At 42.9% G+C, this 18540-nt stretch overlaps 2 protein-coding genes across 2 annotated transcripts in view; both read left to right on the top strand.

Moving 5' to 3' along the window:
* Positions 1–10136, top strand: part of asic1a (acid-sensing (proton-gated) ion channel 1a) — a 36117-nt gene extending 25981 nt beyond the window's left edge. Inside the window, exons 8-11 of the mRNA XM_072681314.1 lie at positions 273–426; positions 844–935; positions 2760–2839; positions 5698–10136. Of these exons, the coding sequence (XP_072537415.1) occupies positions 273–426; positions 844–935; positions 2760–2839; positions 5698–5814 (443 nt within the window). The 3' untranslated portion in view covers positions 5815–10136. The remainder of the gene's footprint in view (positions 1–272; positions 427–843; positions 936–2759; positions 2840–5697) is intronic.
* Positions 10137–13509: 3373 nt separating this feature from the next.
* Positions 13510–18540, top strand: part of gpd1a (glycerol-3-phosphate dehydrogenase 1a) — a 17297-nt gene continuing 12266 nt past the window's right edge. The window contains exon 1 of the mRNA XM_072681312.1: positions 13510–13574. Coding sequence (XP_072537413.1) covers positions 13531–13574 — 44 coding nt within the window. The 5' untranslated portion in view covers positions 13510–13530. The remainder of the gene's footprint in view (positions 13575–18540) is intronic.

Here is an 18540-nt window from a genome sequence, read left to right as displayed (position 1 = left end):
TTCATTTTCACGTTTCCATGTTTTATTTGCTTTTTGCTTTGTTTTTTTTATTGATTTTAAATTTCTTAAGTTAGTAATCTATATTTTAATGTATTTTAACTTCTCTTTTAGAATTCTGTAAGGCTAAATCTGAAAATCTATATCAAGGGGGGTGGGGGTATTCCATATATATACAGACGTCTGTCCCGGTACTGTTTATAAAGCAGATGTATTAAGTCTTAAGAGCACCTGGAACCGACAGTCTCTCTGTTCTTGCCTTCTGCTTTTCTCAGATTTCCTGGTGGAGAGGGACAACGATTACTGCCTTTGCGAGACCCCATGTAACACCACCCGCTACAGCAAAGAGCTCTCCTTCGTCAAGATCCCCAGCAAAGCCTCCGCCAAATTCCTCGCCAAGAAGTTCAGCAAATCCGAGAAGTACATCGCGTGAGTGCTGTGCCTGCGACTGCCTCGGTTACAAAGCCGAAGCGTGCCGCCGAGCTGACAGTACAGTTTAACACTGAATGCGTTTAATGCATGTAACCGTTTGAGGTGTCGCCGCCTGTGCTGTGCGCTGTGTGCTGTGTGTGCTCTGCAGCGTGAAGAAACAAACTGACACACTGTAAACAGTGCCAGATTGAAAAATGTCCACGGTTGATCCCATCTGAAACTTTTTAACGAGCTAAAGTGTGCCTGCAGCATCATTACGTAAGCCTTAATGAGCTAATTTGACATATTTGTATGACAGAACATATTTATAATTGATCCAAGTGCCAAAAGATACAGCTTGTTTACGTTTTGCGGTTTCATGTGAATTATTTTCTACGTGGCACATTCAGTCCACATTTGCTGTGTGTTTTGCAGAGACAACGTTCTGGTGCTGGACGTCTTCTTCGAAGCTCTGAACTACGAGACCATTGAGCAGAGAAAGGCTTACGAAGTGGCGGGTCTGCTGGGTAAGTCCATCTATCACTGGCTTTGGTCAAATTTACATTTACATTCAAGGCATTTAGTAGACGCTCTTCTCCAGAGCGACTTACAAAGGTGCTTCACTGTTTACTGAAGAAGAACCTCAGCTAGTTTAAATAGACTAATTTAAAGATCCTCTAATCTTAGACTCTACTAAACACAAGTCAATATGGAGACCATAGTACTCTTCTCTTCGCCTGAGTACTCTCAGAAGAGGAGGGTCTTCAGTCTGGGTTTGAGGACAGCGAGCGTTGGACTCTGCTGTTCGGACACCCAGGGGAAGTTTCCTCCACCACTTCGGTGCAGGACAGAAAAAAGCCTGGACGCTCGTCTTCCGTGGATCTTAAAGGATGGCGGGTCGAGCCGAGTCGTACTTGAAGCTGGAAGGGCTCTCGGTGCAGATCGGCTTTTGATCATCGCCATCAAGTACAGAGGGGCTGGCTGGTTCAGTTTTGGCTTTGTAGGCCAGCATCAGGGGTTTGAATCTGATGACCTAGGCAGCAGCTACAGGAAGCCAGTGAAGAGATAACCCAGCAGCAGAGGAGGAGCTGAACATGGCTGAACTTAGAAACGTTGACCCGACCCGTGCCACTGTGTTCTGGATAAGTTGTAGGGGCCTGATGGTGCACAAAGAAAGACCAGCCAGAAGGTAGTTGCAGTAGTCAAGTCTTGAGATGACAAGATACCTGGGTAGCCTCTCTAGAGAGGAAGGGTCAAATTCTCTGGATGTTGTACAGGACAAATCTGCATGACCGAATTAGATTTGCAGCATGACTTAAGAACGCTAACTGGTCATTCATGACTACACCAGGGCTTCAAGCACCAAGAGCTTCGAGCACCAAGAGCTTCGACCACCACCATCTGTCGGTTACATCTGATGAAACTAGGTTGATTTTCTACAACCTAAGAGTTACGGTTAGTTTAGGAGACTGGAGAAACTTCAAGGCCTTCTGGAGTTCAGAAAAAGCCTAAAGCTTTCTGAGAACTGATCATACTCGTAATCAGGATCTCCTCTGTGGTCTTTAGGCAGATACAGGCAAGTGAGCTCTCCCATTGGTTAGTCCTTCAGGAGCCGGACTGAAGATTTGAGATGAATCTAGATTGGACAGGTCTTAATTAATCTTCAGCCTAATTCTGGAAGCTCTAGATACGCCACTGAGTGGAGATTGCTCATATATACACTAATCTGCCACAACATTAGTACCAGCTGATGTGAAAAACGTTGATTATCTTCATCTACAGTGGCACCTGTGAAAGGTTGGATATACGTTATTAGGCAGCAAGTGAACAGTCAGTTCTTGAAGGTGATGAAGGTGTTGAAGCAGGAAAAATGAACAAGCGTAGTAATCTGAGACACTTTGACGAGAACCAAACTGTGTGGTTCTAGACAACTGGGTCAGAACATCTCTAAAACATCAGACAGGTCTTGTGGGGGTTTTCTGGTATGCAATGGTCGGTACTGACCTACCAAAAATGGAATAAATGGTTTCAGGAAGGACAACTGCTGAATGTCGGACAGGGTCATGAGCACACAAGAGTCATTGAAATTGATGCTTGTGGAGGTCCCACCTTACAACTTAAAGGACTTACTTACTTTGCTGCTAATGTCTTGGTGCCAAACACCACTGGACAACTTCGGTAGAGGTCTGGTGAGGTCCATACCTTGAATGATTAGATCTGTTGTGGTTGCACAAGGGGTACCTACTCAGTATTAGGTGCTAATGTTATGGCTGATCCATAAATACAGTCAATTTAGACTCCATTGACCTGCTTATATATATATAATTATGTGTGTGTGCATGTTTCTCCAGGTGATATCGGTGGACAGATGGGACTCTTCATTGGAGCAAGCATCCTCACCATTCTGGAGCTTTTTGACTATCTGTATGAGGTACCTTTCTTCAGTTACTTAAATATCACCCAAAGGAAGCTGTTCAAATCCAAGTCCACAGCTAATTCACATAACCATTCCTATAGCATTCATTAATACGTATATGCCCACTCTTTATTCCAGCTCTCAGACATCTACGTATTGAAGTGCTAGGCTGTTTAAGATCTGCTGGGGAAAAAAGGCCTTTAAAAGAGACCTGAGCTGTTTAATAATGAGTACTCAAGGGAAGAACCCGCAATCACTATTTGCTTTTGGAAGCACTGCACCCACGCGGCTCATTAGACCAAATTTCCCTTTAGACGTCCTGTTAAAATGTCAAACTCATTTTGAACAAAGACAGTTTTCTGTTCAGGTAGCGCACAAAGCTCTAATGATGCCTTTGCATCATCCCAATCCTTTGTTCAGAGACCAGTTGACCGCTGCCCATAGATTGTTGATTTTGTGTTCTTGGTAATGAGGCTAACATCAGAAACAAGCTCGGAAACAAGCTCAGACAGATTCCAGGTGGAGCTTTTGTTGCTTATAATAATGTTTATGATGTTCATGACCATCCTGACCAAGCCTGTGGCCCAGCATGACCAGCCTGACTAAGCCGGTCAACCAACGTGACCACGCTTGTGGCCCAGCATGACCAGCCTGACTAAGCCGGTCAACCAACATGACCAAGCTAGCTGCCCAGCATGACCAGCCTGACTAAGCCGGTCAACTAACGTGACCAAGCTTGTTGCTCAGCATGACCAGCCTGACTAAGCTGGTCAACCAGCGTGACCAAGCTTGTGGCCCAGCATGACCAGCCTGACTAAGCTGGTCATCCAACATGACCAAGCTTGTTGCCCAGCATGACCAGCCTGACTAAGCTGGTCAACCAACATGACCAAGCTTGTGGCCCAGCATGACCAGCCTGACTAAGCCGGTCAACCAACGTGACCACGCTTGTGGCCCAGCATGACCAGCCTGACTAAGCTGGTCAACCAACATGACCAAGCTTGTTGCCCAGCATGACCAGCCTGACTAAGCTGGTCAACCAACATGACCACGCTTGTGGCCCAGCATGACCAGCCTGACTAAGCTGGTCAACCAACATGACCAAGCTTGTTGCCCAGCATGACCAGCCTGACTAAGCTGGTCAACCAACATGACCAAGCTTGTTGCCCAGCATGACCAGCCTGACTAAGCTGGTCAACCAACATGACCACGCTTGTGGCCCAGCATGACCAGCCTGACTAAGCTGGTCAACCAACGTGACCAAGCTTGTTGCTCAGCATGACCAGCCTGACTAAGCTGGTCAACCAACATGACCAAGCTAGTTGCTCAGCATGACCAGCCTGACTAAGCTGGTCAACCAACGTGACCAAGCTTGTTGCCCAGCATGACCAGCCTGACTAAGCTGGTCAACCAACGTGACCAAGCTTGTTGCCCAGCATGACCAGCCTGACTAAGATGGTCAACCAACGTGACCAAGCTAGTTGCCCAGCATGACCAGCCTGACTAAGCTGGTCAACCAACAAGATGCAATAAATGAGCAGGTGTCCCAATACTTTTAGAGAACAAAGCTCTAATAATGCCTTTGTGCCATCCCAGTCCTTTGTCCAGAGACCAGTTCAGAGACTGCTGCCCAAAGATTTTTTGTTTTTTTGTTCTTGGTAATGAGGCAACCATCATAAACAAGCTCTAAAAAGATCTCAGGTGGCTTCCAGCTGGCTCTTTGTTAAGGTATTTGTCACTGTGCAGTGTACACCGCACAGCGAAATGTGTCCTCCGCATTTAACCCATCTGTGGTAGTGAACACACACACACACACACACAGCGGTGGGCAGCCAACTCCAGCGCCTGGGGAGCAGAGAGGGTAAAGGGCCTTGCTTAAGGGCCCAACAGTGGCAGCTTGCCGAGCCCGGGAATCGAACCCACAACCCTGTTATCGACAGCCTCTAACCGCTGAGCCACCACTGCCCATTTGATGTTTTGATGTTATGGGTGTAAAAAGCAGAAATTGGAAAAAACGATGAGGCCTTTGATGAGAGATATGGTGGCCTGGAGGTGATTCAGTGCGGTCCTGGTAGACCCTATTAAAAATAAATGGCTTTGAATGTGATGAGCTAAGGCACCTTTATTCTATTCTAGAGCCCAGCTTCATGAAAGGTAGCCTTTAGAGAGATACACCTACCACCTGCAGACGTATACACCTATAGCAAAGGTTTGTTGCATCTACTAAAGAACCGTTGAAGAAGTGCTTTATTAAATGTGGAATATTGATCATGTTGGTGAGAATACGCCCACTTGCAACCCACTTTGGCCCTTAACCTGCTTGAGTTGGCCAGGACCAGGTGCTATAGACTATAAACCAGAATAGGGTGGGTTTCTATTTGATGGTTTAATGGCTTGGCTGGTCTACCAGCATAATCAAGCTTGTTGACCAGCATGACCAACCTGACCAAGCTGGTTGACCAGCACGATCATCATGACCATGCTAGTGAACCAGCATGACCAAGCTAGTCAACCAGCATGGCCAAGCTTGTTGACCAGCCTGACCATTATGAACCTTATCTAGCAAGTAGTTCTACTGCTGGTTTTGATGTCTGTTGTGCAGAAGAGACAGTTACTCCCACAAACCTTTGATTTCAGAAGATGTATGAGCAGGTGTCCCAATACTTTTGTCCATCTAGTGTGTATATATGTAAACTTTACCTATAATTAACTTTTAATGATAATAATAAGAGAAAGAAAATAATAACAAATAATAATAACAGTAAGTTTGACTGTAAATAGTAAAGAGTGAGATATGGTGGGGTAGATACCCACTAATACATACTGTGCCTCTCTCTCCCTCTCCTTCTCTCTCTCTCTTTCTCTGCACTTAGGTGGCCAAATACAAGCTGTGTCGCTGTTCTGACAAGAAGAATCAGAGCAGCAGTGCGGATCACGGCACCGTTCTGGGCCTCGACGACGTGAAATGTCACGTCAGCAACTTTCACTGAAGATGTCGTCCAGCCTGATCCAGCTCTTCTGCAGCTTTCCTGGAATGTCCTCCAGCATTGCTGCTGTGGTTCTCAACAGAATGACCTGTCCATTTACACCATGCATTCTAGAGTTGTACAGATTGTCCTAGAACCTGTTGAACCCTGTTGAACGTGCGAGATTTTGTAAGCACAGACGTGAAACTGTTTGTTTTGTACATGAGCTGAAACCCTTGCAGCTTTCCAGTGAGCAGCGTTTTGGGAAAGGTTTAGGCAGGCGTCCCTGCAGCCTAAACGTGCGGCGAATTGACAAATCTGTGGCTGGCATGCTGAGCTATGCAATGGAAAAGCACGAGAGGATAGATCTGAGAGTGTGTTTCGGTCTTTTCTGTTCCCTGATTGTGTTTTGTCTGGAGATGGATGATTAGTGGTTGAAAGATTGCAGAAAACTTGCACGGTACCAGCGTAAGCTGCACAATCACTAGGGTCTGAGGGGTCTTCCTCAGTCCCTCAGATAGTTCAGTGTGCTGTAAAAGCGACACACACTGACTGCTTGAGCATTTCCCTGATTTCCTCTATTTAAGGCAGCACGATTAAACACACACTGCAGTTTGTAAATGATCATTCTATAAGATAAACATGTAAGCAAAACCTGTATCTCCCAAAAAATGCCCTGCAATCAAATATTTGCGATAATTTGCGCTGAGTCTTTATAATCGCTGGCTACATTGTTGTTGTTTCTTTTTGGAGAGTTTTTAAATGTGAACTGCCAAATTAAGGTCTTGCCACATCATCTCAATGGGATTTAAGTAAGGACTGTGACTTGATCACTCCAAAACCTTCCATTTGTTTCTTTTGAGCCATTCAGAGGTAGGCTTTGCTTGTGTGCTGCAGGTCATTGTCCTGCTGCATAACCCAACTGCGCTGGAGTTTTAGGTCAAAAACTGACTGGCGGATGTTCTCCTTCAAAATGTATGATTCCATCAATTATGTCAAGTCATTCAGGTCCTGCAAACACTATAAACCATGACCAGGTTTAAGGTTATCTCCATTTTTGGAAAATCTCTAGACTCACAGAGCCTTAACAATGGCTTTGCAAGCCTTTCCAGACTGGTGAATTTCAGTGAATTTGTTTACGGTGCTGCTTTTTGAGACCTTCTAGCTGCTTCACACTGCCAGACAGGCTCTGTTTTTAAGTGATATTTAGGTTTAGGTTTAGGTGATCATGTCTGGGTTTAGCTAGTTAAACTGAACCCAGATGTCAATAGAGTTTGGTTGACTGGTTGATTTAGTATCTAAGGGGGCACTTACTTTTATACATGGGTGATAAAGACCCAGGTTACGAATAAATCTTTATGATAAGTAAATGGGATGGTCATGTGAAAGCTGCAGTGTGTGTTTACTCCTGTTGCCTTATTATTAATTTTATTATTATTACTATCTTATATTAAAATTAATTGGATGATCTGAAACAATTAAATGTGACAAATATGCAAGAATAGAAGGAACTGAGAAGGAACAAATGCTTTATTTACAGCACTTTGGCTCTAAAGTGTTGATATGAATCATTGTGCCAAAACTAGTAACCATTTTATATCTACATATTAGAGTTACTAATAATAATGCACAACAATCTGGACCATGTTTCAGTTTAAGCACTTGCTAACAGTGTTGTGGGTCATTAAAGGAATACTGCAGCATTTTTCACACAGTTCTTATGACAAGCTTGTGACGTTCACCTATAATTTGAATTGTTTTCAGAGTTTGTGGTCATCTTAAAACACCCAAATAATGTAAATCAACAATTATTGAACAATTTAAACAATTGTCTAAGTGCTAAAGCATACTGATCCGTCCAAACACTCCATATATGGACATTAAGTGGAAAAAAGTGGAATTTTGAATTGATTGTCATTGTAAAAACAAATACACACATCCAAATCTGCACATCTAGCTGTTAAGCCCCGCCCATTTACCCTGAACCTATAAAAAAGGGGTTCAGAGTAGATTGCTTTTTAAAATAAGGTAAAAGACAGGGCAGCCAATCAAACCAAAGATCATTTACATATTTCAATGTTAAAAGTGGAGTAACCAAAACAGCCTGTTTAGTTCTGTAAGTAAAAGAGATTTACAACTTTTAGGTCAATTAAAATATAAATCTGTTGAATTAATTGTTTTAGTGTTTTGTGGTCATTTTAAAGTGCCCACATCAAGGAAAACTGAATTTCCCCTCATCGAAATAAACAGATAATAATAAAATAAAATAATAGATAATATAATCATATATATAAATATATAATAAGAATAATAAAAATATAAATATAGATAATAATTTAAAAAAATATACTACTGCTAATAATAATAACTAACCATTTTTTTTATTTAAGCAATTATTTGTTCAAAAATATGTTTTAAAACATAATCTCAAGTCCATTCACGAAGCATGGAATGGTTTACCTTTGCCATGTCACAAAAACAAGGTTTACACTGAACTTAGAAGCAGGGTTTCAGCCCAGATTGCTTTTTTTGTTTTTGTGAGGCACAGTTGGACAGTGTAGCCAATCAGAACCGAAGTCATTCACATATATAAGTATTAAAATCATATTTTTTCTAGGTACAAAAAAATTATCCAACTGTTCTTAAGAAGAAACCCCCTTTACGCTCGAGTGGCTCAGCAGATTAAGACGCTGACACTAGGGCCCGAGGAAACACGGGTTCAGATCCCGGATCAGGCTGCTTTGCCATCAGCAGCCGCGGCCTGAGAGAGCACAATTGGCCGTGCACTTTCTCTGGGTGGGTAGATGGTGCTGTTTCCCCTCATCGCTGCCATTGTGATGCTGGCCCATCTCTAGGTATAGGTATCTGTCTGAGGATACGGCCGGCTAACCAGTGATGATGCTCTGCTGGCAGTTAGAAAAGGGGCGGTGGCTCATATCACATGTATTGTCCTCACCCTCCTAGTGTTGCCGGCATTGCATGTGATGGGGGTTAATTACCTCAGCTAAATTGGGGAGAAAATTGAATAGGAATTGAAATAGGAGCCTGTTTACGAAATGTCTTAGAAAGATTCTGGAGAATGCGGCCCGACGGTTCTCATATGGACCCTTTAAGAACTGCACTGTTAGGCCGTTGATGTGCTCTATAGTCACATATTTCAATGGCTTTCCCAGAATTCAGCAACTGCCACTTGACTTCTATTATAAACGAGTTGCAAGGCAATGGGTGTCCTGTTGTTTTCGGGTTCAGGGAAGCACAGCGAGGTTACTTTCTGTGGTAATCGACCATACCATACAGAAACAGCTAGTAGAGACTAGCTTGAAAAATGCAGGAGTGCTCCTTTAATGAAGGCTGCAATAACTCTGGCTTTATAAAGCAGTGACCTGATTGCACAAGCTGGACAAGAACAATTACAACACACACACACATACACACACTGAATGCTCCGTGGTGGGCCGCTTTATGATGTCATCAGTCTACACCTGCTCTGAGTGTGACAGTGAACTGGAGGTCAGCCCAGTGGCTTTGCATGAGAGCGCTTGCCTTATGTATGTACTGATATACGTGTATGTAGATGTCTGTTGGCATGTTCGTCGCAAGAGTGGTAATACATATATGTGTGTGTGCGCATATGAGTACGTGTGTGTGAATGCATGTGTGTATGCGTTCACGGATGTACACTACCGGTCAAAAGTTTTAGAACACCCCCTAATTTTTTTAGTAGCACTGGACTTCCTTCCATTTCAGATATTTCTCTCTGGACCTGAAGTGCTTAGACTGACGTCTGGCACCTGGGCCAAAAATTGGAGGTGTTCCCAATTTTGACCGCTAGTCAGCGTTTGTGTGCATGGCTGTATGCGTCCATGCATGTGTGTATATGCTCGTGGTCTGCTGTGTGCTGCAGGGCGGATGAGTATTTTTAACGACGAAGAGAGATTGGATTATTTTCATAGCTTAACGTCGAGCCACACAGGAGCCGAAACTCCACAGATCTACAGAATGTGCCAAATGCCTGCCTATAGGCCCATCTCCATGTTTCTCATATGATTTATGGTGTGTTTGCATCCTTCTACCTCTTAGTTGGTCGTGATGATGAGTCTAGGTGCAGTGTGTGCAGTCTCACATGGACTATTCGCTCTCAGCTGGACGGTGGAGTATTGATTATACCTGTGTTCTGTTTGTTTTGCTGTTTGAGTGGTCAGATCACTTCAGGACTAGAGAAATGTACAGCAGCTTCAGTAACCAAGTTATTATTATTATTATTATTGATATCTGTATTGATTTGATGCTTATCATGTGGCTGTATTGTGATTTTTCTAATGAATAAATGTATGGAATAGGCTTTGCACACTTTTTCTGGTCAAGTTCTTCCCCTTTTCTCCCAATTTGGTTCTGCCAATTAACCCACCCGTCCGTAGCTCCCCCTAGCGCTAGCAATGCTCCCGACACTAGGAAGGTAAGCACTCAAAGCTAGCCACCAACCCTTTTCAAACTGCCACTGATTCGGCATGCTCCTGTGCCAACAATCACTTTTAAGAGTGATGAGGGGAGAGAGCGCCACCTACCTCCCCGGCAGTTGTGCTCTCTCAGAGGAGTGATTTCAATCCAGGATGAATTTGCAGTGTGTGTAATTGTTATCGTCCGATAGTAAAGCAATTACATTCCAGTATGAATCTGCAGTGAGTGTACTAATGTGAATCTGCAGGGTCTGTAGTCTCTACAGTCTGACTTTTTTTTTATATAAACATATTATATTCCAGTATGAATCTGCAGTGTGTAGTTTTTCCATTCTGAAAGTAATAATGAAAGTTGTGGAGTGATTTCAATCCAGTATGAATCTGCAGTATGTGTAGTTGTTCCAGTCTAAAAATAATACTTGTGAAGAGATTTGAATCCAGTATGAATTTGCAGTGTGTGCAGTTGTTGTTGTCAGATAGTTAAGCAACTATATTCCACTGTGAATCTGCAGGGTGTGTAGTCTCTACAGTCTGACTTTTTAAACATATTATATTCCAGTGTTTTTCCAATCTGAAAGTAATAATTGTGGAATTATTTCAATCCAGTATGAATTTACAGTGTGTGTAGTTGTTATCATCTTAAACTAAAGCAATATTTAAACTTTTAAAACATATTATAATCCAGTATGAATCTGTAGTGTGCAGTTTTTACAGCCTGTCAGTGATAATTGTGGAGTGATTTTAATCCAGTATGAATTTGCAATGTGTGTAGTTGTTATTGTCAGAAAGTAAGGCAATTATATTCCAGTATGAATCTGCAGTGTGTGTAGGCTCTACAGTTTGACTTTTTAAAAATATTATAATCCAGTATGAATCCACAGTATGTAGTTTTTCCAGTCTGATAGTAATAATTGTGGAGTGATTGAATCCAGTATGAATTTGCAGTTTGTGTAGCTGCTGTAGTTATTGTCAGATAGTAAGGCAATTATATTCCAGTATGAATCTGCCATGAGTGTGGTAAAGCAATTCAATTCCAGTGTGAATCTGCAGGGTATGTAATCTCCACAGGCATTTTTTAAATATTATAATCCAGTATGAATATGCAGCGTGTGTAATCTCTACAGTCTTAGTGTAATCACTGTGTAAATGTTATAATCCAGTATGAATATGGAATATTTGTACCATTTACAATCTAACAGTATTAATTGTGGGAGTACAATAATCCAGTATGAATATACAGTGTGTAGTTTAGTCAGTAATAGCAGTGCTTTTAAAAGGATAAGGATAAAGGTGCACGTATTCGTCACTGTACAGTGTGGACTGTACAGCGAAATGTGTCCTCCGCATTTAACCCATCTGGTAGTGAACACACACTCACACACACACACGTGTTAGGGGCAGTGAGTACACACACACACCCAGAGCGGTGGGCAGCCAACTCCAGCGCCCGGGGAGCAGAGAGGGTAAAGGGCCTTGCTCAAGGGCCCAACAGTGGCAGCTTGCCGAGCCCGGGAATCGAACCCACAACCCTGTTATCGATATCCCGGCGCTCTAACCGCTGAGCCACCACTGCCCCATGAATGAGAATTCTCTCATTTCTCAATTTTCAACAGTAATCTCATTTATGAATGAGAAGAATGAGGTGTCCCAAATGACCATCACTCACCCTACACAAGAACACCACTGGGCTGAATTTTGATGGCTCAGTCATGAAGCTCATTACTGATCATGACAGACATTGGGGCGGGATGGCGATGGTTGCCTACTAATTAAAATCTCAGGTGAGGCTTTCATCTCAGCAGGCGGCTGAATAGCACATACAAATGCAAATTCATTCAAGGTGGTCAGCTTGTTTTAGAGAGCCAGAGAAACCAGCAGACTTGTGTGGGGGGAGGTGTAGTTTCACCCCTCCACCCACAAAGCTGAATTTTGACCAATAGATGACTTGTGCTGTCTTAAACAGAGCAGTGTTGTTCATGTCTGCAGCTTTCCCACACTCCACAAAGTGGAGTCACAAGCAGAACATAGAATATCCAGTATGAATCTATGTGAGTCATCATTGTGCAAATATTATAATCCAGTGTATAATGCAGTGTTTATTTTTGCAGCCTGACAGTAAAAATTATGGAGTGACTTTAATCCAGTATGAATCTGTAGTGAATAGTTTTACAACCTGACTGTAATAATTGTGTAATGTGTATCATCCAGTATGAATCTGCAGTGTGTGTAGTTTTTACAACGTCAGTAATAATTGTGGAATGCCTTTAATCCAATATGTATCTGCAGTGCATAGTTTTAGAAACTGACAGTAATAATTGTGCTGTGAGTATAATCCAGTATGAATCTGCAGTGTGTGTAGTGTTTACAGTCTGTCAGTAATAATTGTGGAATACCTTTAATCCAGTATGAATCTGCAGTGCATAGTTTTAGAAACTGACAGTAATAATTGCGTAGTGAGTTTAATCCAGTATGAATCTGCAGTGTATGTATCTTTTATAGCATCGACAGTAATAACCGTGGGGTGATTTAAATCCAGTATGAATCTGCAGTGTGTATTTTTTTGCAGTGTCAGTAATAATTGTGTAATCAATATAATCCAGTATGAATCTGCAGTGAATAGTTTTACAACCTGACCATAATAATTGTGAAGTGAGTATAATCCAGTATGAATCTGCAGCGTAGTTTTACAGCCTCACAGGAATAATTGTGGAGTGAGTATAATCCAGTATGAATCTACAGTGAATACAGATTACAGTAGAATATTATACATACAGAAGACTATTGTATAACTTTAAGCAAAAGCAGAAAAAATATTTATGATTTTATATTTTATAATAAAAATGAAGATTAGAAGAATTGATGAATTTGAGCCTGAAAGTCCACTGTATGTAAATACTGGCGTGCATAAGCTTCATTTCATCTGTATTAAAATGTTTAAAAGAGTAAAAACAGAAGCAGGTATTTAGACCCCCCCCCCCCCCCCCCTCACCAGCTGAGCAGTGATTAATGAGCCCATGCTGCTCTGCTCTCAGACCTTCTTTGTGAGGCTGTTATTATTAACAGCACAGAGAGGAGCCTTCATCTCCAATCTACCATCCCAAACCTGCAGAGAGCTCGAGCTGCACCTCTGCCCTGTGCTGCGCTTCAAGACGGGCTTTCGAGGAACAAAAGTGGGAGGGGCAATCGCCGCTTCTGATTGGTCTTTGGACGTAGGGGCGTGGCTACAAGCACGAAGTGCCAAAAGTTTGCCAACAGCAGATCGTTAGTCTGCACGAGGTTCGTCATGGCAACGCCGAAGAAGGTCTGCATCGTTGGCTCTGGAAACTGGTAAGACTATGAAGACCTGGTTGAGTGCTGCAGCTGTAGCAGAGTGTTTCTCCTGCTGCTTTCTTCACCCTTCAAGTGACCTGTGGATTTGTTTTGGAAACAACTTGCTGGACTGGACTGGACTGGTTGCCAGAAAGTCAGCAAGTGGTGAGAATTGCCTTCACTGAATGTCAAACAGCTTCCTATTGATAGAAACAGAGGACTGTTCTAAGTGTGGAAGCCCAACCTCAGTCTCACATGGGTTCTTAATGAACATATAGTGGACTGTTTGGGTGTGGAAGTCCAGGCTGATTCTCAAATGGGTTCTTATTGAACATATAGTGGACTGTTTGGGTGTGGAAGTCCAGGCTGAATCCCAAATGGGTTCTTATTGAACATATAGTGGACTGTTTGGGTGTGGAAGTCCAGGCTGAATCCCAAATGGGTTCTTATTGAACATATAGTGGACTGTTTGGGTGTGGAAGTCCAGGCTGAATCCCAAATGGGTTCTTATTGAACATATAGTGGACTGTTTGGGTGTGGAAGCCTAGATTGAATCAGGGGTGGCTCTGTATTGATATATAGTGGACTGTTTGGGGGTAGAAGCCCAGGCTGTTTTGAGTATGAAAACCCTGACAAAATCTCACATAGGTTCTTATGGATATATGTAGTGGACTGTTTGGGTGTAGAAGCCCAGGCTGAATCCCAAGTCGCTAGTGAGTTGTTTGGGAATATGAAAACCCAGGCTAAATCTCACATAGGTTTTTAATGAAAATATGAACTCCAGTTACTGGACATATAGTCAACTATTTATTTGTAGAAGCCACATTGCTCTGTATTGGACATCTGGTTAACATTGTGGGTGTAGAGGCCCAGACTGAACCCCAAGTATTGTGAACTATTAGGGTGTGAAAGCCAATGACAACCGAAAATGGCTGTTTATTGGACATACAGTCAACTATTTGAGCATAGAAGTTCAGGCGACATCCTATATAGGCTCTGTATTGGACATATAGTCAACCACATGCTTGTTTAAATTAAAGATTGAGACACTAATGACTCTTTATTGGACATATAGTCAACAATTTGCAGGTAGAAGGCGAGGTTGAACTCCATAATTACTCCAATTACTGGACATATAGTCAACTATTTATTTGCAGAAGCCGGTGTTTAACCCCACATTGCTCTTTATGGGACATATGGTAAACATTTTGGGTGGTGAAGCCCAGACTGAACCTCAGGGGACTCTTTGTTGGACGTAAAGTCAACAAAGGATGAACCCCAAATGGTTGTTTATTGGATATATAGTCAACTATTTGTTGTAGAAGCCAAGCTTGAACCCCAATTAGCTTTTTGTTGGACATTTAGTAAAATATTTGTGTGTAGAAGCCAAGATTGAACTCTGAAATGACCCATTACTGAACATACAGTCAAATATTTGAGTGTAGAAGTTCAGGCGACATCCTATATAGGCTCTGTATTGGCCATATAGTCAACCACATGCTTGTTTAAATTAAAGATTGAGACACTAATGACTCTTTATTGGACATATAGTCAACTATTTGTTGTAGAAGCCAAGCTTGAACCCCAATTAGCTTTTTGTTGGACATTTAGTGAAATATTTGTGTGTAGAAGCCAAGATTGAACTCAGAAATGACCCATTACTGAACATACAGTCAAATATTTGAGTGTAGAAGTTCAGGCGACATCCTATATAGGCTCTGTATTGGCCATATAGTCAACTACACGCTTGTTTCTCATTACTAGCTGTATAGTGCATTGCTTGAGTGAAGAAGCTGTGGTGTTCCACAGCCTGTGTAGTGCACTATTCTTAGCTTATTTGCGAAACACCTAGAGCCCTTGGCAGACTCGAAGCAGAAACAGGTGAGTATGTCTGGCATGGCCTACTAAAAACAGAGGCTCTGCTGGTTAGGTTATGTAATTATGTGTCCCAGTGCTCAGCCAGCAGGTGAGTCTGTGACCTGTTTATAGCTGCCTAACTGCGTCCCAGCAATGTGCACAGATGTGTGAAACATGTGAGGCATATGGCCGAGTCAGTCAACATGCTACACGCCCAGCTTCTGCAGTGCAGTTCTGCATTTGGGGTTCAGGAATGTGGGTCAAAGTCATGTGTCATGTGATACAGACTACAGAGCACATGTGACAGTGTTGCTGGTTGTGGTGTGGTGTGTAAGTACACCGAGTGTGTTGGGAAGGACAGGTTTGGCTACTTCTAGTTAATGAATATTTGGGTTTTTCTGGGATTTTCAGCACAACGGTCTCTAGAACTTCTCAGAAGACCTTCTGTTTCCACCTTGTAGATTAGAGAGGTCTTCAGAGAGTGGTCAGACTGGTCAAACTGGAGCTGACAGAAAAGCTACAGTAGCTCAGAGAGCCATTCTGTACAATTGTGGAGAGCAGAAAAGCTTCTAATAAGATCATGCAGCAGAAGATCCACTTCTTTCAGCCAAGACCAGAAAGCTGAGGCTGCAGTGGCTTAGCACAGGCTCACCAAACCCGAGAAACGTACCCTGGTCTTATAAATCTGGATTTATGAGAGGCTTACAGATAGTAGGGTCCAGTCCAGGCTGGTGGAGGTGGTGGTGTGATGCTGCAGGAATGTCTTGGCACACTTTTGGCCGTTAACACCCGTCCACCATCGCTTGAATCCCACAGACTATCACAGAGTACTGTTGCTGACCATGTGCATTCCTTCATGGCCACTGTTTATCATCTTCTAACGGCTCCTTCCACCATGACAAAGAGCAAGTCCCTCCAACTGGTTTCATGAACATGAGCTCATGGCAATGAGTTCTTCAGTGCTGGTTCTTCCCAGTCACCAGATCTGACTCCACTAGAACATCTTTGGGATGTGGGGGCACATGAGCTTAGCAGCATATGAGTGCTCATGGAAAGTCTACAGGACCAGAATCTCCAGGAAGAAAGGTTTCCAACATCTTGTGGAATCCATACCATGAGAAAATGAGGCTATTGTGAAAGCAAACAAAGTGCCTGGAAAAGAATTATGATGGCCAAAACACTCCCATAAGAATACACTGAGATGTTTCCGGAAACTTAAACCAAAAAATCAGAACGTCTCTACAGGTCACAGTTCTTGAGGTACATCCATCAGATTTGGCAGAATCACAGAACTCAGAACATGGTTTTAGGAATTATGTTTTTTTTAATCAATCTGACTTTTTGGACACAAGTTATTGGACATTCTCCCTAAGGAGTGAATGGAGAAATGTTTAGAAAGATCTCACAACAGGCAGCTCTCCCACACCCCAGCTGAGAGAACGTGCTTACTGACCAACCATCCTGTGGGCAAAAGGTTTGGCACCCCAAAAATGCGGCCAAATATTTGTGGACACAGCTCTGTTATCCAAATGTATTGGAAAAGCTATTGGACCAACCATCTTTTGAGCAAAGGTTTTGGCACCCCATGTTTTACCACACACCTATGCCAAAGCAACACCTTAACAAATCACCTAGCTGTGGGTTTCTAAGTCACTGTTATACCATAGTAACACCTTAGCAACCACCTAGCAATGCCTTAGCAGTCAACAGCTATAACTCGATTATCCAAAAATATTGGACAAGCTTTTGCCCAAAATGTCTTCATGGGATGGCATTTTGCTGATGCTCTTATCCAGAGCGACCTACAAGGTCACTGGTATTACAGAGGTGGGCTAGTGTAGTGTTAGGAGTCTTGCCAAAGGGCTCTTATTGGTGTAGCGCAGCACCCAGTCACCCAGACTGGGAATCGAACCCCAGTCACCCGCATGGTGTGGTATCTCACTGGCAGGTAGTGGTGTTATCCGTTGTAGCCCACCAATCATTTTGGTCAGAAGTTTGTGGACACAGCTCCACAAACCAAATGTTTTGGATGATCTTTCGGACAAACCATCTTTTGGACACAATGTTTGGCCCCCTGTAACTGCTAAGCTGCTAATCACACCTGAAGTTTCTGCAGGATTTACTGTTTCATGTGCCACTCAGATGCACTTGAATGCAATGTGCTACAGCAACACAACGTCTGTCTCTCAGTTCAGATTCTTTTGTTTCGACTGTGTGTGTTAATGTGTGTTAATGTGATGTTTTATTCAGATGTAAAAGCATTTGGAAGTCAACCAGATAATTTCAGACCCAAACAAAGACCTCTCTCCAGCTGTGACTGAATGAATAATGCAAGAACAGGTTCTGAGCCATCCAGCTGTGGGGGGCTGGTTTACAATAACAGTTTAACTACAGTAAAACAACGGCAGTCAGAAATAACCTAAAAAGTATATTAATAAGCCTTTATTATCATATAATACACTTAAACTGGTCAGATAAATTCTCTCAAACTCATATCCTAGCTTAGATAGCAGGGCTCAAAGCACAGGGTCAGCCACTACAGCTACAGCAATCCTGGGCCTTGCTCAAGGGTCCAACCGTGGCATTTTAGTGGATATCAACCCTACAACCCTGTGACCACTTCAACCCAGCACTCCCACCATGTAGACACAACTGCCCTCCAGAAACCTAACCACCCTGATCTTCCTCCTTCTTCACTCTTAAAAATGAAGGGTTCTAAAAGCAATACCACAGAGCAGACAGCACTGATTGGTGATCTCTCACTGGGGCTTATGGGAAGTGGAGTTTTGGGAGCTGCTCTTTGCAGTTCTCCTTGTCTTGCACCCTGTCCCCCTGTTGGTGGCCAGCGGCGTTGGCTGACCCCTTACAATATAAAATAAACCTTTTTAAACTTCAGGTTCTTCACCCATAGACTATATGTCCAAAAGTTTGTGGACACCCCTTCTAATGAATGCATTGAGCTGGACTGACACAAAAGTGCAAATGCACACACACAGCTTGAATAGGAATATGGAACAGATAAGCATGAACATATGGGCTCCATGCTGCCTAATGCCAGGCGTGGGCTAGTAGAGGGGTATAAAGCCCCCCAGCATTGAGGAGCTGTGGAGCAGTGGAAGAGCTGTGT

Source organism: Salminus brasiliensis, chromosome 6 (assembly GCF_030463535.1).
Source record: "Salminus brasiliensis chromosome 6, fSalBra1.hap2, whole genome shotgun sequence".
Classification (NCBI taxonomy): Eukaryota; Metazoa; Chordata; class Actinopteri; order Characiformes; family Bryconidae; genus Salminus; species Salminus brasiliensis.
Note: the sequence above shows the minus strand (reverse complement) of the source record. Positions and strands in the feature narration are given on the sequence as shown.